Here is a 22,669-nt window from a genome sequence, read left to right on the forward strand (position 1 = left end):
TCCGTAGACACTGGCATACTTGAGTACGATTCAATCGGCTAACTTGAGTGCGTTGCAGGCGGCGAACTTGAGTGCATTGCAACCGGCGAACTTGAGTGCGTTGCAACCAAAGAGCTCACGTGCGAAGTGTCCGGCGGGCTTGAGAGCGAAGCAGCCGGCTGGCTTGAGAGCAAAGTGGCCGGCTGGCTTGAGTGCGAAGCGGCCAGAGGCCTTGAGAGCAAAGCGGCCGGCGGTAGCTTAGGAATGCCAGCCACTCGGGCTGAAATCAGCGGTGGATCAGCCACACTGAATGCAATTTGTGATTTTCCTTTGACTCTGAACATCATCTTTGGGCCCTGCACCCTGTATCAGTTTCGCTTAAACGGACCGGGCCAATGGGAAGGTGCGCGTCAGGCCATCCTAACTCAGTGGGATCGAGTCACAGAGCCTCTGAAAACACGCTGTGCACCGGAGCCGCACTCACAGCGCTCCTCTCATTCACTCATATTCTCAGTGTCAGTAGCAGCGCTGCTGTCTGCTCTGTATTACAGCAGGGCCAGTCTGCACACGCTCATAGCAGACCCTTCATCACTCTTGGACACGATCAGGGCTCTTCTACCATTGCCAGTGACCAAACAGTGATCATGAAATATATATCAGAAACTTAATATACTTTTTATGAGATCTAATATCATTAGACGTGTGCTTCAATTAGGTTAAATTGTAGTCAACATCATGAAAATGATAAAATACTTGATACTGAATCACAAAGTGCTTTAACATTTGAAACACAGTTTGTGTATAATGAACATTTAACTTCATTGTAAAAATAATTGATTTTATGTGTAGTTTTGTATGTAATTGTTGCACTATCAAACTCTTTTGTTGTTAAAGTTCCATGTATTAATGGTGCATTAATGGAGGGGGAAAATGGCACATAAGGCAAGAGAAGCTATTATACCTTTATTTTACATTATTTTACTTAGCACTAGCATAAACACTGCATCCGTAGGGGCTGCCATTGTTGTTTCGTGGGCTATGTGACTTCAGAACCCATAACTGGGAGTACATTGATCTAGTTCGAGTTCCCGGGTGGGAAGTCACGGCTTTGACCGCTGTTCCAGTGCACTTTCACGGGTAGAAGGTTGGAAAAACACAGGTTATGGTTTGCCTGGAACGCAGCATAACTCTATAGTAAATTTATTCTACTAACCTGAACTCTAACCTAATATGACTTGAGAGGGTGTTCATGTCCAATTTTTAACTAGAAAACTCATTTACCATAATGCCGCAATAATGCTCATTACAATAATGCTTATTTACAATAATGGCACAACACAAGTCCAAAACAGAGTGCACATGTAACATATCGCCCCCTCCCGGCCATGGAGAGGAGAAGATGAAGATGAGATGCTGGTGTAGGAGGCGGATGGCTAACCAAGAGGAAGCGAAGTGCAGGAGTCCAGGGTGGTGCAGGTGATGGAGAAATCCAGGGAGGTGCAGATGGTGGTGAAGACCAGGGAGGTGCCTTGAACAGAGGAAGAAGCTATGGTGATCTAGTCATAGATGCCACCAAGGGGACGACCAGAAGCGACGATGACATAAGAGTTGGAGCCCACCATGCAGCCAGAGCACTGAAGACTTGAAGGGACCCCAATGGCCTAGGCGACCACGACAGAGCCGCAGCGATGACCCCCCGAGGTGGAAGCAGGGATCCAGAGGGCAGAGGTGGAGCGTCCGAGGACGGAGGTGGAACCTGAGGGAGGGCGGAGCTAGCCGTAGCCAAAGGGGTAGAGGGCCAGGGAGCAGCAGATGGCCCGTATGTCCGCAGCGGAGGCATGGAGATGTCCGACCCAGGCGAAGCCGACGTACCAAAGGAACCCCCTTTGAGGCCGAATGCTGATGGTATCTGCTGACGACGAGGGTGGAAGGTGTAGGAGCCAGGTTGAGGCGGAGTTGAGAGCTCTAAGGCGTGAATACAATAAGAAACGATGGTAACTTTAACCACATTTAACAGTACATTAGCAACATGCTAACGAAACATTTAGAAAGATAATTTACAAATATCACTAAAAATATCATGATATCATGGATCATGTCAGTTATTATTGCTCCATCTGCCATTTTTCGCTGTTGTTCTTGCTTGCTTACCTAGTCTGATGATTCATCTGTGCAGATCCAGACGTTAATACTGGCTGCCCTTGTCTAATGCCTTTCATAATGTTGGGAACATGGGCTGGCATATGCAAATATTGGGGCCGTACACCCCGACTGTTACGTAACTGTGAGATTCGCCTGTTCTTTTGAGGTCTTTTAAACAAATGAGATTTATATAAGAAGGAGGAAACAATGGAGTTTGAGACTCACTGTATGTCATTTCCATGTACTGAACTCTTGTTATTTAACTATGCCAATATAAATTAAATTTTTCATTCGAGGGCACCTTTAAAAAAATCTTACCAACCCCATTGTATATGTAAATGTACGATACAGATTCTAGATTTCTACACCTGATGAAACAATCTTTAAGCTCGGAAAGAGTAGACAACAACAAAAAAACACTTTCATTTTACAACAGGGAAAAACTCAAAACACAACATACACAAATCAAGATTTTTTTTTTATGAAATCTGAAGGTATCTGATCCACACAGGCAGCAATGTCAATGCACCTTTTGACATCCAGAGAGATAAAAACAGGGTTAAAGTTGTACACATGAACCTATCAAAGCATAGGTCTATATGCACAGATATACAAATGGAAATTTAATTACTTTGTCATATGTGTATATTTTCATATGCATGTTGCTGTTCCCTACTTGAATTTGTATATTGAAGTTGTTCAATAAATAAAAAAACAACAACAACAAAAACAAGGTTAAAGGGTTAGTTCACCTAAAAAACTCACCCTTATGTCGTTCCACAACCGTAAAACCTTAGTTCATCTTCGGAACACAAATTAAGATATTTTTTATGAAATCAGATGGCTCAGTGAGGCCTGCATAAGGAGCAAGACAATTTACAATTTCAATGTTTCTTTTTTCTTTTTACAATCTGTATATAAAACTTAAAAAAAATATGAAAGCATGGTAAACACATTTCCAAGACAGTTTTAATGTGACTTTCCTGTATGATTTAATCAATTATATATGATTATGGTTTGAAAAGTTTTTCACTTTTTAATTCTCCTTCTGATCTTCAAGGACTAAACCATCTTCCTCCAGCTGATAAAATGAATAAAATAATTGAGAAGGACATAAAAGCATTAAAGAGGTAATTATTTACCTTGATGGTAATTCCAAACAGAGTTTGGTTTGACAGTTAATCAATACCCATTTTGAAGTCTGCTATCTCTCTACAGTAACCCCTGTCCTAAGCTGGCTGCTCTTCAAGTGGACTATATCCCTTACCTAGACACAATAGCAAAGGAAGTGGTTGTCTGTCCCAACATTGCCTGGCTGCTCCTGAGGGACCCTGCTGTGGGACTGAGGGTTTTCTTCGGCCCCTGTACTTCCTACCAGTTTTGGCTAATTAGACCAGGGCTCTGGACCGTCAGGCTATTCAGTGTGGCCAAATCCAATGGAGACACGGCCCAATCCAGAATGTTCATCCTTCAGGTTGTTCTTTTGGCTGGGCTTGTCAGGAGGGGCTGCTGTGATTTTAGAAGATCCCACACTTCCTGAGAATCAAATCTGTTTCTTGTATCTCATAGACATGATGCCAGATCAAGTTTTTGAGTAGCTCTATTTTTGACATTTGCACTTTAACCATTTTATTCCTTTATCTAATTCTTGTAATTCGTTATCATTATAATGCAATTTATTTTAAAACCTTTCATCTTTGATTCCCTTGTCAATGATCTAGCGCCCCCACCAGCTCCTGCTTCAAAATTCTCTGGCGCCGCCCCTGTGTCGAGGGATGTGGTGAAGTGTTTGTGTGGAGAGAGACCAACATCTATAAACTTCGATCTCTGCTTCACACTAGGCACTAGGTAAGGTGGTTCGCCACAAACTTTTTATTGACACAAATATCACTCCATTATCGTTTGGCACAGGCGTGTTTACGTAACGTGAGTCATCGAGTCTGACTGGAATCGTTTTTCCGCATATTTTTTTCTTGTCAGAGGTTAAGCAAGCCGATTTCACAATAGACCCCCACAGTAAAGATAGTTTGCGGTTTGAAATTCAGATTTCTTTTGTTTATAAATCCGCAGTGCGCCGTCTTAGACGTGAATAATATTGCAACATGTCACTCTTCGTGATTTGTGAAATAGGGTTAGGATTTGGTTTGGTTTAGGCTTAGTTATGGTTAGTTGCATGTAAAACATAATTTATTATACTAATATATTACTGGAGTAACTATGTAACATATGTAACGATGACACTAAAATAAAGTGTAACCTTTATTAATTAGCCCTATATAGGTAACACTTTACAATAAGGATCATTAGTTAATAGTTAATGTATTCATTAACATGAGCTAACCATGAGCAATACATTTGTTATTGTATTAATCTATGTACTAATCTATGTTAACATTAGTTAATGAAAATACAGTTTTTAATTGTTTGTTAATGTTAGTCCACAGTACATTAATTAAGGTTAACATGATTTTAATAATATATTAGTAAATGTTGAAATTAACAAAGATTAATAAATGCTGTATAGGTTTAGTTCATTATTAGTTCGTTAACTAATGTAGTTAACTAATGTTAACAAATTAACCTTTTTGTAAAGTGTTACCGCCCTATAAATCAATTAAACAATTTAACTATATGGCATTATGATATCAAACTAGTAAAATGTTCAGAAAAATATACAAGGCTCTGTTTTTGAATTGTAAATTCATAATTGTAAAATTATAAAAATAAATGGTTACACTTTATTTTACAGTGCCATAGTTACATTGTAATTGCTCAAATAAGTACTGAGTACTATTAATTAACTACATGTACTTACTATAGAGCTACAGTTAGGGTTAAGGTTTGGTTTAGGGTTGGTTACTTGCAATTATGCATAATTTACTGTTATTACTATAGTAAGTGCATGTAGTAATGTGTAACTACGTCACTGTAAAATAAAGTGTTACCAAATAAATGTATAAAATATTATTTTATTGTGCATTATGAATACATAAATGCTGGCAATGAAGTTAAATTTAGCATGGAAAAAATGTTTCAAGACTCATTTCTACAATACAATGCTATGCATAATTTTAGATGTAATGGAAATAACACCGGTGCATAGTTTCATGCTTTGGAAAAATTACAAAAATCTTTAAATCTCATTTCTATCTATATATAATTATTCTATCATCTGCATCTGCCTTAAGTCTGACAGTTCTGTTTCATCATGGCTAAACGTGTTGCTGTGATTGGTGGAGGAACCTCTGGGCTGACCTGCATCAAATGCTGCCTGGATGAAGGCCTGGAGCCAGTGTGTTTTGAGACCAGTGATGACATTGGAGGTCTTTGGAGGTTTAAGGTGAGATATGTCTATAAGATCGGGCCCACTGAAGTTTTATAAATGAAAAAAAGAAGGGGGCCAAGCAGGGGCGGAGCCAGACATTGTAAACATTCGGGGCTTAGCCCAAATCTATGTTTGTCCAAAGACATTTTAATTTTCTATTAACAGCTTTAGTGACATGAAAGGAGCTTTTGTTGTCGTATTCTTGTTCAGAAAATGTACATTATTTGACACTGTAATTTGTAAAACTTTATTGAACGTACCAGCTCTAGGGGGGTCCGGGAGCATGCTCCCCCGGGAGAACATTTTGTACATTTTAAGGTTAAATGCATCAATCTGGTGCACTCTGGAAACACAAAATTAAGAGCTTCAACACATGTACAGTGTGCAAATTGAACAAAGAAACAGCATTGACTTGTACCTGGACATTAAAAAGGGTTCAAACATCTTTTTTTACAATACTTTTGTACTCATTTCTTTTTAAAAGATAAATCCTTGAGCTTTTATTTTGATCATCACCAGCTGATTGTGTGCGCAAATGTGCGAGAGAGAGAAAGCGCGGCCGGTATATGGTCGGAGACTGTAGAAAAGCGGTATTGAACTGCTTAACGTATTTTAATAGAGAGATGTGTTAAGAAAAATTATATTTTGAGAGCACTGTTAAGAAACCTCTAACCTGAAATTCCTGCTTGCTGACTGTCTCGCACTCTTGCGGTTGACTGTGCTAGCTCCTCCCCTACCTGCTGCATATTCAACAGAGAGGAAGAAACGGAGTAGCCCATAGGCTACCGACAGCAAAGAAATGTATTCTATAGGCTAGATTATTTTTAAGGTCTATTTTTACAGGCTGTATGCAGTATATGCAAAGCCAAAGCGCAATGAAATAAAGCAACTTATGATTTCGGGGGTTTACATAGGCTATTTTCCAGTTTCATATTTTCTCAGTGACAGTCATTACATTCGGGGCTTGACTCAAAACATTCGGGGCTGAAGCCCCAGCAAAATCGGCTGGCGCCGCCCCTGGGGCCAAGCACTGAATCCTGAGGGACACTTCATTGCAGACCATCAATAAACAAGATGCTGTGAGAATCTGATCCATTTTTGCTTCTTGTTTTTGCATTTTAGGAAAATCCTGATCCTGATCGTGCTAGCATTTACCACTCTTTGATTATCAACACTTCAAAGGAGATGATGTGCTACAGTGATTTCCCCATCCCTGCCCACTTCCCAAACTACATGCACAACTCCCTGATCATGGACTACTTCCGAATGTACGCTGAGCACTTCCAGCTCACACGGCACATCCGTTTCCAGGTCTGGCTTGAAAGCTTATGTTAACTATGAATCTCATATTTATCTTAGTTTTTTGGAGATTCAAAGGTTCACAAATTCATGTTTTGTGTTTCTTAGACAAAAGTCCTTCATGTTACACCAAGGCCAGACTTCCCTCACTCTGGACAGTGGGATGTAGAGATACAGTCCAAGGATGGTCAGAGAGAGAAGCAGGTGTTTGATGCTGTGATGGTCTGCACCGGTCACCACTGTCACCCTCACCTCCCTCTAAAGGACTTTCCAGGTGCAGTACATGTGATGAATAATCAAAGAGTCTATGAGCAAAGTGCACCAACACAAAGTCAATAAAAGCCAATCTGGGACACTCATACTAAACTTTAGTTGTACAAGAGTCATTAGGCCTAATCACAGCTCTTGTACAACTGTTGTAGCATTAAGCAGAATCTCAGGCAGTTGTACATAAATATTGTTTATTAAGTTTACAGAGTTTTACAAAGAATGATTCAAAAAGCTTTAAAAAAAATTAATAACAAGTCAATAACTATACTAATTTGTTAATTTTATAATTTACACTTTAATAATTGAATTGTAATTTTTATTGTTTACAACATATACAAATTGTATATGCAATGGCAGACTTAAGAAATTACATAGATAAGTTCATTCATATATATATATATATATATATATATATATATATATATATGTATATATATATATATATATATATATATATATATATATATATATATATATATATATATATATGTATATATACTTGCTATACTTTAAAGGTGCTAAAGAGGATGTTTTGTTTTATACATTTTTGGAATATTAATTGAAACTGTCTTTACTAACTGATAAAAGACTATTTATTAGGTGCACTGAAAGGAATAATATTAATATACATCATATGTGCACGAGATAGGGCCTTAAAAACATCAGCCAATCGTTTACGTGATCATCGCGTAATCGATTGGCCCTCTGGCTTGTCAATCACTGCCGTGACGTTCCTCATGAGATACGTGCGTGGCTGCGCGCTCCAGTAACTTTCCACACTCCACAGGCGCCGCATGCAATGTTTTTGTCAGGAGTAACAACAGCAGATTATGAGTTACCTGCGGTGAGTCCGACATAATGAATCCTCTAACACGACACAGCGAATGCCGGTGGTAAACACTCGTGTTCCAATACTTGTGCACGAGTTTTGTGAGGCGTTCCTTTGAAATGAGCTGTGAAGGAGGGGGGTTGTTCTTACACATGCACTCATTTCAAAAACTCACTAACAGTCTTTGGTTTCTCAGTCGATGAAAAGATCCTCTCTGTCACCTGAAATGGCTAATTGCTCAAATCCTCTTTTTAGGAATAGACACATTTAAGGGGAAATACTTCCACAGCCGTGACTACAAAAACCCTGAAGAATGGCGAGGGAAGAGGGTAGTTGTGATTGGCATTGGGAACTCTGGAGGAGATATTGCTGTAGAGCTCAGCAGAATGGCCAAACAGGTGATATGCCACAACTACAATATAAATTGTTATACTGTATCAATTATTATATCACATATTTAGGGCCCGAGCACCGATGGTGTGAGGACCCTATTGGAATTGCTCAGCCAATTATTCTTCTTCTCCAAAATTTATCGCATTTTTGAGGGCCTAAACGTTCTCAAAAACTTATGAAACTTTGCACACGCGTCAGCAGTGGTGAAAATTTACATCTGATATGGGTTTCAGAATTAGGCTTGGCAAAATGGCTCGATAGCGCCACCTACAAAATTTCAATTAAGCGCCCTTCGTGCTACGTTTCACGTACAGTTATGAAATTCGGTAGACCGATGTAACAGCCCAATACCTCCAAAAAAGCCCCCGGGTGCAAGGTTTGTAAACCCAACAGGAACTGAGATATTTTGTATTTTCTCTACAAAATTTTGGAAGTTTTTGCGATTTCCACAAGTTGTACTTTAACGAACTCCTCCTAGAGCTTTAATCAGATCAACATCATATTTGGTGAGTCTAATCTAAAGGCCTTTGTGATGTTAAATTGCGAAGATCTAGAGTTTTCACTGAAGGGCGTGTCCGTGGCGGCCTGGCAAAGTTCGATGTTTCGCCATGAAACAGGAAGTTGTTGTAACTCGGGCATACAATATCCGATCTGCCCCAAACTTCACATGTTTTATTAGAGTCCTGGCCTGAAGACATCTTCATTACAATATTCCGTTACAGTCATAGCGCCACCTGGGGGCAACAGGAAATGACATATTTTACACTGTGATTAACTCCTCATAGAGATTAAACCAGATCAACATCATATATGGCCAGTCTAACCTTAAGGCCTTTGAGATGTTAAATCGCAAAGATTGTGAGTTTTCATTGAAGGGCGTGTCCGTGGCGGACTGACAAAGTCTGATGTTTCGCCATGTAAGGTGAATCACTTTTTTGAGGGCTGAAACATACTCAAAAACTCATGAAACTTTGCAGATTCGTCAGAAGTGGTGAAAATTTACGTCTGATATGGGTTTCAGAATTAAGTGTGGCAAAATGGCTCAATAGCGCCACCTAAAAATTTCAACTAAGTGCCCCTGACACTACGTTTCACGTGCAGGTAAGAAATTTGGGACACACATCTAACAGCCTAATAGCTACAAAAAGTCTCTTGGAGTGAAATCTGAAAACCAACAGGAAGTCAGATATTTTGAATTTTCTTTGCAAAATTTGTGCAGTTTTTGCCATTTCCAGATGTTGTACTTTAACAAACTCCTCCTAGAGCTTTAATCAGATCAACATCATATTTGGTCAGTCTAATCTAAAGGCCTTTGTGATGTTAAATTGCAAAGATCTAGAGTTTTCGCTGAAGGGCGTGTCCGTGGCGGCCTGGCAAATTTCAATGTTTCGCCATGAAACAGGAAGTTGTTGTAACTCAGACAAACAATGTCCGATCTGCCCCAAACTTCACATGTTTTATTAGAGTCCTGGCCTGAATACATCTTCATTACAATATTCAGTTACAGCCACCTGGGGGCAACAGGAAATTACATGTTTTACACTGTGATTAACTCCTCATAGAGATTTAACCAGATCAACATCATATGTCGTCAGTCTAATCTTAAGACCTTAGCAATGATAAATATCAAAGATCTTGAGTTTTCGGTGAAGGGCGTGTCCGTGGCGGACTGACAAATCTGATGTTTCGCCATGAAAGAGGAAACTGTTGTAACTCAGGCATACTATGTCCGATCTGCTCCAAACTTCACACGTGTGATAAGAGTCCTAGCCTAAAGACGTCTATATGATAATATTCAGTTAGTCATAGCGCCACCTGCTGGCAACAGGAAGTGGCATGCTTTATACTGTAATTCACTACCAGATTCACATTTCATCATGCCACGAAGTACCAGACATGCTAGAAACACGTTAAATCATGCAACACTTGGCTGAGTGCTAATGTATGCGATTAACGCCACAAAAGAAACAGGAAATTGTTGTAACTCAGGCATACAATGTCCGATCTGCTTCAAACTTCACGTGTTCAATGATAGTCCTGGCCTGAAGACATCAACATGGCAAAATTCAGTTACGGTAAAAGCGCAACCTGTTGGCCGCAGGAAGTGAGGCATTTCGAAATGACTTTGGCATAATTCTCCTGTACTCACTCACTTAAATGCATGACACCCACTGTTCACTGTTTTCCTGAGGCCAACAGGTGGCGGTGAGCCCGGGTGCGAGGGCCCTTTCAACGCTGCTTGCAGCTTTAATTCACATTGTTTCCCTTTCTTACTTTATTCCAGGTTTATCTGAGCACCCGAAAGGGATCTTGGATACTAAATCGTGTTGGAGACAATGGTCTTCCATCAGATATGATGATAAATAACAGAATGTATGGTTGGATCATTCAAATGTTGCCTGTTGGATTTATCAGCAATGTGGGAGAGAAACGACTCAATAAACGGTTTGACCACAAGCTCTATGGGCTCCAGCCTGCGCACAGGTACTCTGAACACTGGAGGACACAAGACTCTGCTGACTTTGGTCCATGAAATTTTCTTTGCTGCAATTAAACTTTTCATAGTGTACTATATAATGTCTGTTGTTTATTTCCCAGAGTTTTCAGCCAACATCCCATGGTCAATGATGATTTACCAAACCGGATCCTCTCCGGTACTGTCTCAGTCAAGCCGAATGTACAAGAGTTTCGTGGATCAAGTGTGGTTTTTGAGGATGGCACAGTTGAGGACGACATTGATCTGGTGGTGTTTGCCACAGGCTACACTTTCTCATTCCCCTTCCTGTCTTCACATGTGATTCCTGTCACTAAGAACAAGGTATCCCTGTACAAATACATGTATCCCCCAGCACTAGAGCGCCCAACTTTAGCCGTGATTGGTCTGATCCAGCCTCTGGGAGCCATTATGCCCATCTCTGAGATGCAAGCGCGCTGGGCCACACGTGTTTTTAAAGGTATCAAATCATAATTCTGATCTTCTACACAGAAAACTAAGGGCTGTTCTTAATACATATTCATGTTCATATTCATACAATTCAGAACAACAAAGATGTACTTATATTATTATTCAAGATTTCTATCACCAATGTAGTTATGTAGTTTTCCATTTATTTCTCTGACATTTAATTAAGCAAAGATTTTTGACAATTAGTGACTTTTCGTTTTGGACTTATTCTGAAAGTTACAGTATGATGACATAGTACTTAAACATTTTTCAGGATATTTTTATTTTTTCTGTTCTTATTATTCTTTCTGAACATGTCAGAACATTAAGTATAGTGTTTTTGTACATAAAAAAACTGATATGCTCACTAGGACTGTGCAAACTGCCTCCAATGAGTGCAATGATGAAGGAAATTAAAGCAAAAGAGGAAGCAATGGCTCAAAGGTTTTCCACACATAATCTCACATGACTTTATAACACAGCATTTAAACAGTTTCTACAGTTATATAGAAATGTCATTTCAGTATATCTTGATGACTCTTAATCACACTGTCATGCAGGTATGTGGCCGCCCAGAGACACACCATCCAGGTGGACTACATCCCCTACATGGATGAGTTGGCTAAACAAGTGGGTGTCCGTCCTCCTATCCTGAAGCTGCTCCTGACAGACCCTAGACTGGCTCTGAACATCATCTTTGGGCCCTGCACCCCGTACCAGTTTCGCTTACACGGACCGGGCCAATGGGAAGGTGCGCGTCAGGCCATCCTGACTCAGTGGGATCGAGTCACAGAGCCTCTGAAAACACGCTGTGCACCGGAGCCGCAGTCACAACGCTCCTCTCATTCACTCATATTATCAGTGTCAGTAGCAGCGCTGCTGTCTGCTCTGTATTACAGCAGGGCCAGTCTGCACACGCTCATAGCAGACCCTTCATCACTCCTGGACACGATCAGGGCTCTTGTACCAGTGACTAAACAGTGATCATGAAATATATATCAGAAACTTAATATACTTTTTATGAGATCTAATATCATAAGAAGTGTGCTTCAATTAGGGTAAATTGTAGTCAACATCATGAAAATGTTATAATTGACACATTACTTGTATAAAATACTTAATACTGAATCACAAAGTGCCTTAACATTTCAAACCGTTTATGTATAATGAACATTTAATTTCATTGTAAAATAACAGATGTTATGTGCAGTTTTGTATATAATTATGTTGCACTATCAAACTCTTGTTGTTAAAATTCCATGTATTAATGGTGCATCACTCTCAACTGCTGCAGTTCTTAGCACGTCTGTTTAGCAGCTCAGCTCTGAGAAATGTACTTTTATTTTCAAAACTTTTACATTGCCCTGAGAAATTTACATTCGTTCTCAAAACTTTTGTGCTACACAGAGAAAACCCCCCAAAATGTACGTGTTCTCAATTTTTGCGTCCCTCCCCAAGCAATATATTCTTTTCTCTCAGCTCAATTATTTCAATACTTTTGTGCCATAATGCATCCTGGTTCTGTGGATGCTGTTTGTTGTTTGCGTATGATTATCAAAACTGTGTGGTGATGAGATGTAGACTAAAACTAAATATCTAAAACTAAATGTAAGCATTATCTACATGAACTTTGACCAGAAAATTAATCCCTGCCCCTTTTACAACTACAGAGGGGAGTGGTGAAATGTTTATATTTCTCTGAAGTTACCATCACTCATAAATTTATTCACTCTCTTCTTCAAACTTGGTAAGATACAATTTTGTATTGACACTAATGTAACTATATTTTCAGCCTGTTTATGTTGCGTGACTTCAGTGTTTATTAAAAAAAAATCTTATATCTTGAATGGGTTGCAAATGCTGTATATTGTATAATGTAGACGTGTCACATGCAGAAGTTACTGTCAGTGCTTTTGCAAGTTGATTTCACAATACTTTCCCCACGTTTCACTAGTGATGATGCAACACAGTATTTCGTATGGACTGCATGATGGCAGAGCCATACGTTATACGACAGTTGTACACTAGACAAATGATTACACAAGATCCTTTTCCAAAAAGAAGGGTGCTTAATTGTATCGAATGTACACTTGTAGTGTACTTCAAATCTTAAAAGTATATGGTACTATCAAATAGTGTAATATTAAATAAAATGCTGTGAACTTAAAGAGAGTACACTTTTACTTTAAGTAGTTTTACTTTAAAGTGCATTTTAAATCATGTATAATCTTTTGTCAGAAGTGCATTTATTTTGATGTGTTGACTAACATAAAGACATCATCTACATAGTCAATATATTTTAAATTTACTAAATTGCAGCTTCATCATTACAAATGTGTATTTACAAATATATTTAAGATTGAGAATCTGTTTCACTTGGATATGCATCACAATAGGGAAGAAAAGACTATCGCAACTTACATTTCATGCAACCTTTAATAGTGCAGGAGCCCTTACTTAGCCCCTCACTTTATCAGTTGTTACTGCAATTAAGTGTAGCTACAGTAAACTGTGGTAACTTCTTTTTAACCAACATTGTCATCAAACGCATATCAGACACAAGTTGAATAGTTTTATAGTTTTGAACTTTAGGTGGTAAAATCATAGAAGCGTCTTCTCACCACAATTGAGATGGCTGACATATAGAAACAAGTTTAAATCTCAAATCTCATTTATTTCTAACATCTGCATCTGTCTTAAGTCTGACAGTTGTGCATCATCATGGCTAAACGTGTTGCTGTGATTGGTGGAGGAACCTCTGGGCTGACCTGCATCAAATGTTGCCTGGATGAAGGCCTGGAGCCAGTGTGTTTTGAGACCAGTGATGACATTGGAGGTCTTTGGAGGTTTAAGGTGAGATATGTCTATAAGATCAGGCCCTGAAGTTGTACAAATAAAGAAAAGAAGGGGGCCAAGCACTGAACCCTGAGGGACACTTCATTGCAGACCATCAATAAACAAGATGCTGCGAGAAACTGATCCATTTTTGCTTCTTGTTTTTGCATTTTAGGAAAATCCTGATCCTGATCGTGCTAGCATTTATCACTCTTTGATTATCAACACTTCAAAGGAGATGATGTGCTACAGTGATTTCCCAATCCCTGCCCACTTCCCAAACTACATGCACAACTCCCTGATCATGGACTACTTCCGAATGTATGCTGAGCACTTCCAGCTCACACGGCACATCCGTTTCCAGGTCTGGCCTGAAAGCTTATGTTAACTATGAATCTCATATTTATCTTAGTTTTTTGGGGATTCAAAGGTTCACAAATTCATGTTTTGTGTTTCTTAGACAAAAGTCCTTCATGTTACACCAAGGCCAGACTTCCCTCACTCTGGACAGTGGGATGTAGAGATAGAGTCCAAGGATGGTCAGAGAGAGAAGCAGGTGTTTGATGCTGTGATGGTCTGCACCGGTCACCACTGTCACCCTCACCTCCCTCTAAAGGACTTTCCAGGTACAGTACATGTGATGAATAAGCAAACACAGTCTATGTGCAAAGTGCACCAACACAAAGTCAATAAAAGCCAATCTGGGACACTCATAGTAGTAGTTGTACAAGAGACATTAGGCCTTATTACAACTCGTTTACATGGCTCAAAAAGAATGATTCACATTAAAATATACAATATACAATTACACTCTTTAAGTGTTATATATATATATATATAGTAGCAGGTTAGTCCCCCTATTGCCTTCAGAAATGCCTTAAATTATTTTAATGGATAGAGACAAAATATCAAACAAAAAATCCAGAAAAAACACATTATATAAAGGTTAAAAATTGATTTGCATCTCAGTAAGTGAAATAAGTATTTGCAAAGCAAAGCATGACTTAGTACTTGGTGGAGAAACCCTTGTTGGCAAGCACAGAGGTAAGACGTTTCTTGTAGTTGGCCACCAGGTTTGCACACATCTCAGGAGGGATTTTGGTCCACTCTTCTTTACAGATCCTCTATAAATCCTTAAGGTTTCTTGGCTGTCGCTTAGCAACTCAAAGTTTCAAATCCCTCCACAGATTTTCTATAGGATTAAGGTCTGGAGACTGGCTAGGTCACCCCATGACCATAATGTGCTTCTTCTTGAGCCACTCCTTTGTTGCTTTGGTGGAATGTTTTGGGTCATTGTCATGCTGGAAGACCCCTTCACGAACCATCTTTAATGTTCTGGCTGAAGGAAGGAGATTCTCTGCCAAGATTTTACGGTACATGGCCCCGTCCATCAGCCCCTCAATGCGGTGAAGTCGTCCTGTACCCTTAGCAGAGAAACAGCCCCAAAGCATAATGTTTCCACCTCCATGCTTGACTGGATGGTGTTCTTGGGGTCATAGTCAGCATTTATCTCTCTTCAAACACGGCATGTTGAGCTAAACTCAATTTTGGTCTCCTCTGACCACAGCACTTTCTCCCAAGCCCTCTCTGAATCATTTAGATGTTCACTGGCAAACTTCAGACGGACCTGTATATGTGCCTTTTTGAGCAGGGGACCTTGCGGGCACTACAGGATTTCAATCCATTGGGGCATAGTGTGTTACCAATGGTTTTCTTGGTGACTGTGGTCCCAACTGCCTTGAGATCATTTATAAGCTGCTCCCGTGAGGTTTGGGGCTGATCCCTCACCTTTCTCATTATCATCCTTACCCCATGAGGTGAGATCTTGCATGGAGCTCCAGACCGAGGGCGATTGATGGTTATTTTGTATTCCTTCCATTTCCGAATAATTGCACCAACACTTGTCTCCTTCTCTCCAAGCTTCTTGCCGATGGTCTTGTAGCCCATTCCAGCCTTGTGAAGGTCTACAGTCTTGTCCCTGATGTCCTTTGACAGCTCTTTGGTCTTGCCCATGGTGGTGGAGAGGTTTGAATGAAAGATACAGATTCTTTGGACAGGTATCTTTTATACACAAAACAAGCTGACATTAAGGAGTACTTTCTTAAAGTGACATGGGCACATAAACAATCTGTAGGAGGCAGAATTCTTGCTGGTTGGTAGTGGATCAAATACTTATTTCACTTGATCAAATGCTAATCAGTTTAAAACCTTTATATAATGTGTTTTTTCTCGATTTTTTGGTTGATATTCTGTCTCTCTCCATCAAAATAAACGTACCACAAAAATGATAGACTCCTCATTTCTTTGTAAGTGGGCAAATTTACAAAATCAGCAGGAGATCAAATAAGTATTTTCCCCACTGTGTATGTATATGTATATATATATATATATATATATATATATATATATATATATATATATATATATATATATATATATATATATATATATATATATATATATATATATATATTTTAATAAAATGTAAACCAAAAGACTTTCAAATCACATGAGCCAATATTTTATTCACAATAGAACATAGATAACATAACAAATGTTTAAACAGAAAATTTACACTTTTATCCACTAAATGAGCTCATTTCAAATTTGATGCCAGCTACAGGTCTCAAAAAAGTTGTTACGGGGCTGAAACAAATGGCTGAAAAAGCAAGAAATTTTGAAAAAATCCAGCTGGGAGAACATCTAGCAGCTAATTAAGTTAGTAAGATCAGGTCTGTAACATGATTAGCTATAAAAAGGATGTCTTAGAGAGGCAGAGTTTCTCAGAAGTAAAGATGGGCAGAGCTCTGAAAGAGTGTGTAAAAAGATTGTGGAATACTTCAAAAACAATGTTCCTCAACTTCAAATTCCAGTGGCTTTGAAAATCTCATCATCTGCAGTGCATAACATCATCAAAAATTCAGAGAAACGGGAGAAATCTCTGTGCGTAAGGGACAAGGCCGAAGACCTTTATTGGATGCCCTTGGTCTTCAGACCCTCAGACAACACTGCGTCACTCATCAGCATGATTGTGTTAATGACATTACTAAATGGGCCCAGGAATACTTCCAGAAACCACTGTCAGTAAACACAATCCGCTGTGACATCTGCAGATGCCAAATAAAGCTCTATCATGCAAAAAGGAAGCTATATGTGAACATGGTCCAGAAGCGCCATCATGCAAGACCTGTAGCAAGCATCAAGTTTGAAAGGAGCTCATTTGTTCTATTGTGCTCTATTGTGAACAAAATATTGGTTAATGTGATTTGAAAGTCTTTTAGTTTTCATTTTATTCAAATTTAAAAGACGTCCCAACTTTTCCAGAATTCAGGTTGCTAATGCATAAACAGACATGCTGTACCATGTAGTAAATGTTGTGATTGCTATAGCAGATTGCATGTAAAGGTCCTGTATCAGCCTATGCCTTCTATAGTCTCATGGATGAACTAGTCATATATATATTTTCCATATCATAGTGGCTAATTGTTCAAATCCTCTTTTTAGGAATAGACACATTTAAGGGGAAATACTTCCACAGCCGTGACTACAAAAACCCTGAAGAATGGCGAGGGAAGAGGGTAGTTGTGATTGGCATTGGGAACTCTGGAGGAGATATTGCTGTAGAGCTGAGCAGAATGGCCAAACAGGTGATATACCACAACTACAGTATAAATGATTATAGTGTATGAATTATTATACTCTTATTAAAGCCTTTGTATTTTTCCCATTCTTCTTTGTAAAATACCCACCAATCACATTTTGATAAATGATAATTTATAAACAATACATTTATTTTACTTTAAAAGAATACCATATCCAAAAATGAAAATCCTTGTTTTCTCACCTTCATGACAATTTATTTTCCACAAAATGCAAAATTTTGAAGTTGGTTTTACATGCACTGCAATTAAGAGGGACTTTAATGCTTTAAAAATGACACATAACACAAGTACCAAAAAAATTTCTGTTGGTAAGCTGTCTCTTTAATTCCAGGTTTATCTGAGCACCCGAAAGGGTTCTTGGATATTAAATCGTGTAGGAGACAATGGTGTTCCTTTCGATATGATGTTTAATAACAGAGCAGTAATGTGGTTTCTTGGATTGTTGCCTGTTGGATATCGTAACAAATTGGGTCAGAAACGACTCAATAAACGGTTCGACCACAAGCTCTATGGGCTTCAGCCTGCGCACAGGTACTCTGAACACTGGAAAACTATAATCTCACAAGACTCTGATGATGTTGGTCAGAGTAAGTTACAGCATACTTTTTAATATTATGGTTTTGTTGTGTGTTTTTTTTTTGTGTGTTTTTTTTCACCTGGAAGAGTTTTCAGCCAACATCCCATGGTCAATGATGATTTACCAAACCGGATCCTCTCCGGTACTGTCTCAGTCAAGCCGAATGTACAAGAGTTTCGTGGATCAAGTGTGGTTTTTGAGGATGGCACAGTTGAGGATGACATTGATCTGGTGGTGTTTGCCACAGGCTACACTTTCTCATTCCCCTTCCTGTCTTCACATGTAATTCCTGTCTCAAAGAACAAGGTATCCCTGTACAAATTTGTGTATCCCCCAGCACTAGAGCGCCCAACTTTAGCCGTGATTGGTCTGATCCAGCCTCTGGGAGCCATTATGCCCATCTCTGAGATGCAAGCACGCTGGGCCACACGTGTTTTTAAAGGTATCAAATAAGACCTCCTGACCTCCTACAAATATTGGATGTTCTTACTTTAATCCTGTGCATTATTCATTCATTAAATCAACTGTATGTAATTTTTTAACCATGAAATATCAGTTTCAAAATCATTCTGATGGTTCACTGACTTCTCATAAGCCGAATGGCTTCTGTTTTCTTTCCCATGCTCCCCCGCCTCACCCGCCCTGCCCCACCCCAAATAGTATATTCTGGGAGTATGTAAGTTTGTTGAGCAGTCACAAGTTTCCTTGAAAAGGGCGGATTTCTTTACAGCAGTACAATAAGTCACAGTACACAATAAGTCACACCAACATAGCTTTAGCAAAGGGGTATTATCAGTATGGTTATCATGGCAGAGACTAAAGGCCAATTCATACTGCACTGACATACACTGACCAGCGGCAATAGACATCGTCTGGTTTTGTCGGATCAGTGTTACCAATGACAGCATCTATTGGCATTGGTCCCGCATGTTTTTTCCGATTGAACATGTTCAGTTCGTGTTTGTTGGGTTGTGGAATGTCTGAGAAGAAACATCTGGCGATTGTCCATGTTGGTCAGCAGCCTTTAGAGACCAAAGAGAAAGTCGACAGAGGAATCTAAACAGAGAACAAGAGAAAGTGAAAGTGTGCAAGTCGCCGGACAAGAGTAAATCTTTTGCTTTTCCTTGTGACGAGAACTGACAAGTAAATCTTGCAGCATTTAATTGTAAAATGAAATGCTGCAAGACAGACGTCGAGCTGACTTTCCTGATGCTGGGCTAATATTAGCTGAACTGCTATCTGTGTTATAAAAGCTATATACTGGTAGTTTTCGATCATAAGTCAGCCCAATTCCCAATTAATTTTTGATTTAGGTTGAGATTGTCTCTAGCTCAGGTTCGATTAAATTTCAGTCCTCACAGAAAATGTTTCATAATAAATCAAAAATATACTTAATAACTGAAAAAGATGAAGCCTTTGCTTATTATGCCTACCCTTCATGCATATTTAATGAGTGTCACTTTTCTCAGTGGATTTAATTCATACAATATAAACAAAACAGAGGTACACATTTCAGATATTATTACAACAGTTTACACATTATTCAAATTGCGTTGTATAATTATTGATTGCCTTGTTTTTAAAAATTTTCTTAAATGTACAAAGTGAAATACACATTTTTAATTCATTACATTTATTCCGCATGTTTTCCCCTTTGACAGATATAGGCCTACATCTATTTTTTGTATTAGTTCTTGCCCTTTTTTTAAGCATATACATTCCAGTTTATACTGACTTTCTCTTATTTTGAATAGCTTCTAAATACAACTTGGAAGTAAATTATTATATACTTTATACATTATCTGTGCAGTGTAACACACCAAATGACAAAAATCTGTTTTAACATTATTTATTTGTACAAACTGATATCTATCATCAAGGTAACTTCTTAACCAAGAGCATATGTTAAGAGTTACATTAACATGCTACTATCCCATCACTAAATTTCATTATATGTTTCTACTGTCTTGATTAGTTGTAGTCGTCTGTCGTATGGCTAACAAGAAAAAACGTACATCCCTGCAAGTGTTAATTATAAAAGACGGCAACATTTCTGTTAACTCAGGATAGCATGCAAATAAATACATCTCATAATAATACATCTCGCAAAACTACATACAGTTGCTTTAAAGATAATAATAAACCTCTTACAATGTTACTAAAGGTTTCTTTCACCTTAAAACATCGTAATATAATTTTTAATGACTTTTTTTTTGCCATTTTCTCTGTAGAAACTGACTAATTAAACTGACTAATTTTGCAACTAAAACTTAAGATATATTGTATTTTCAGTATTTTTTGAAAGTTTTGAGTTCTGAAATTAAAAATGTATTAAAGGAATCTTTTCTGTTTTAAAGTACATGTCAGTACATAACAAACTGTGATATGCTCAATATAGGACTGTGCAAACTGCCTCCAATGAGTGCAATGATGAAGGACATTAAAGCAAAAGAGGAAGCAATGGCTCAAAGGTTCTCCACACATCATCTAACATGACTTTATAACACAGCATTTAAACAGTTTCTACAGTTAAAATTTAATTTTAGTATATCTTGATGACTCTTAATCACACTGTCATGCAGGTATGTGGCCGCCCAGAGACACACCATCCAGGTGGACTACATCCCATACATGGATGAGTTGGCTAAACAAGTGGGTGTCCGTCCTTCTCACCTGAAGCTGCTCCTGACAGACCCTAGACTGGCTCTGAACATCATCTTTGGGCCCTGCACCCCGTACCAGTTTCGCTTACACGGACCGGGCCAATGGGAAGGTGCGCGTCAAGCCATCCTGACTCAGTGGGATCGAGTCACAGAGCCTCTGAAAACACGCTGTGCACCGGAGCCACAGTCACAGCGCTCCTTTCATTCACTCATATTCTCAGTGTCAGTTGCAGCGCTGCTGTCTGCTCTGTATTACAGCAGGGCCAGTCTGCACACGCTCATAGCAGACCCTTCATCACTCCTGGACACGATCAGGGCTCTTCTACCATTGCCAGTGACCAAACACTGATCATGAAATATATATCAGAAACTTAACATACTTTATTTGAGATCTAATATCATAACAAGTGTGCCTCAATTAGGGTAAACTGTAACAGTGTGAGAAAAAGTAGTATGTGAGATTCTTACATTCTGTGAATAAACTTGCAGCTATCATTGCAAATTAAAAAATGTAACAAATGTAAGTTTAATAAATATATTTGTAGCAATTCTTTTTAGTTGATAAAAGAAAGGTATAAATGTACTTTTTCAGCACTACAAGCTATTTTAACCATTGAGCATACTCAATTTTATCCAGTTAATATCAAAATGTTACTGTATTATTATAAACAAATGACCCTATGAGTTGTAGTATTGATAAGGAAAATAAATCAATAAAAAATAACAGTGAATCTTTGTGAAATGCCCTGGTTTTATGGAAAAGATCAGTGTCATCATTCTGGCAAACATCTCCTTTTGTGTTCCACAGAAGAAGAAAAAAAATCATATGGGCTTGGTGACAATTATTTAGGGAGAGCTATTTCTTGAACGACATATACAAAAAAAAACAAAGTAACATACTCATAAAAGCTTATTATGTTTTCAAATGAAGTTAAAAATATAAACTGGTCTGAAGCATGTAGTATTTGTGAAAAATACTGTTAAAAATAAATTAAAACAAGGTTAGATTTACATTTTTACATATCCAGCAAGGCTTGTTGAAGAGATTTAGGTTGGATATTGATAATTCCTATGATTTTTGTTCAAATAATAACAAAAAAATCCATTGTTTAAATCCTTTTTTTTTTCTCTTCCAATTGTGTATACGCATAGATTTTGGGAGGGTGGATATTGGAAATTGTATTAGAACACTAAAAAAAAAAGTGCTATACAGCACTAAAAGTGGTTCTTGGCTCGTAATCATATGGGAACCACTTTTGGTGCTATATAGCACCATCTTTAAAGCTGCTGTACAGCACCTTTGTCAAATAAGAGGTGCCATTTCACATTTTATTTCTTCAACCAAAATGGTGCTAAACAGCACCAACAGTGGTTATTTGGCTCGTAAAGAACCTTTAAAGGGGCTGAACAGATTCTTTGTATGGCGTGGTGCTATAAGGTGAATTCAGGTTGATTGGGACCCTTTTTTTTCCAAATCATCTCAATGTCAAAAAGTGTCCCAATCACCCTGAATTTCACCCTATAGCACCTTAACCACCCCAAAGAACAGCTGAAGAACCATACATAAGCTTAACAGGTTCTGTATATGGTTAGTGGTGCTAAATAGCACCTCAGTCATCCCAAAGAACCGCTGAAGCACCAAAATTTGGTGCAATACAGCACTTAAAGTGGTTCCCCTATGATTATGAGTCAAAGAACCCACTTTTAGTACTATATAGAACCATTTTTTTAGAGTGAAGGAAGAAAGACAA

The 22,669-nt window shown here is 38.5% G+C and overlaps 2 protein-coding genes across 5 annotated transcripts; both read left to right on the top strand.

The window, feature by feature from the left end:
* The first annotated feature begins 3,450 nt into the window (after positions 1-3,450).
* On the top strand, positions 3,451-13,344 carry LOC137019384 (flavin-containing monooxygenase 5-like). Of its 4 annotated transcripts, none has more exons than XM_067384782.1 (10): positions 3,451-3,595; positions 3,843-3,969; positions 5,310-5,461; positions 6,569-6,757; positions 6,854-7,019; positions 8,100-8,242; positions 10,522-10,721; positions 10,836-11,191; positions 11,553-11,625; positions 11,742-13,344. In XM_067384782.1, exons 3-10 carry the CDS (start codon positions 5,330-5,332, stop codon positions 12,163-12,165), a joined length of 1,683 nt encoding a protein of 560 aa, XP_067240883.1. In that variant the 5' UTR covers positions 3,451-3,595; positions 3,843-3,969; positions 5,310-5,329; the 3' UTR covers positions 12,166-13,344. The 4 variants fall into 4 exon arrangements, with proteins under 4 accessions (XP_067240883.1, XP_067240887.1, XP_067240885.1 ...); XM_067384784.1 differs by lacking the exon at positions 3,451-3,595 and adding an exon at positions 3,701-3,715; XM_067384786.1 differs by lacking the exon at positions 11,553-11,625 and having other exon boundaries at positions 3,453-3,595; positions 11,742-11,977.
* Positions 13,345-13,736: 392 nt separating this feature from the next.
* On the top strand, positions 13,737-21,642 carry LOC137019383 (flavin-containing monooxygenase 5-like). Its single transcript, XM_067384781.1, has 8 exons — positions 13,737-14,034; positions 14,192-14,380; positions 14,477-14,642; positions 17,521-17,663; positions 18,010-18,209; positions 18,342-18,697; positions 20,654-20,726; positions 20,838-21,642. The coding sequence occupies exons 1-8, from the start codon at positions 13,903-13,905 to the stop codon at positions 21,265-21,267; spliced, it is 1,689 nt and encodes a 562-aa protein (XP_067240882.1). The 5' UTR covers positions 13,737-13,902; the 3' UTR covers positions 21,268-21,642.
* The last annotated feature ends 1,027 nt before the right edge of the window (positions 21,643-22,669 follow it).

This window comes from Chanodichthys erythropterus, chromosome 4 (genome assembly GCF_024489055.1).
Source record: "Chanodichthys erythropterus isolate Z2021 chromosome 4, ASM2448905v1, whole genome shotgun sequence".
Classification (NCBI taxonomy): Eukaryota; Metazoa; Chordata; class Actinopteri; order Cypriniformes; family Xenocyprididae; genus Chanodichthys; species Chanodichthys erythropterus.

Excerpts from the sequence above, each read along its gene's own strand:
- LOC137019384 (XM_067384782.1), top strand. The coding sequence starts at position 5,330 with ATGGCTAAACGTGTTGCTGTGATTGGTGGAGGAACCTCTGGGCTGACC. Across the intron at positions 7,020-8,099 it reads CCCTCTAAAGGACTTTCCAG|GAATAGACACATTTAAGGGG; the intron begins GTGCAGTACATG and ends TCCTCTTTTTAG. Across the intron at positions 11,192-11,552 it reads GGCCACACGTGTTTTTAAAG|GACTGTGCAAACTGCCTCCA; the intron begins GTATCAAATCAT and ends TATGCTCACTAG.
- LOC137019383 (XM_067384781.1), top strand. The coding sequence starts at position 13,903 with ATGGCTAAACGTGTTGCTGTGATTGGTGGAGGAACCTCTGGGCTGACC. Across the intron at positions 14,381-14,476 it reads CACGGCACATCCGTTTCCAG|ACAAAAGTCCTTCATGTTAC; the intron begins GTCTGGCCTGAA and ends TGTGTTTCTTAG. Across the intron at positions 17,664-18,009 it reads TGAGCAGAATGGCCAAACAG|GTTTATCTGAGCACCCGAAA; the intron begins GTGATATACCAC and ends CTTTAATTCCAG.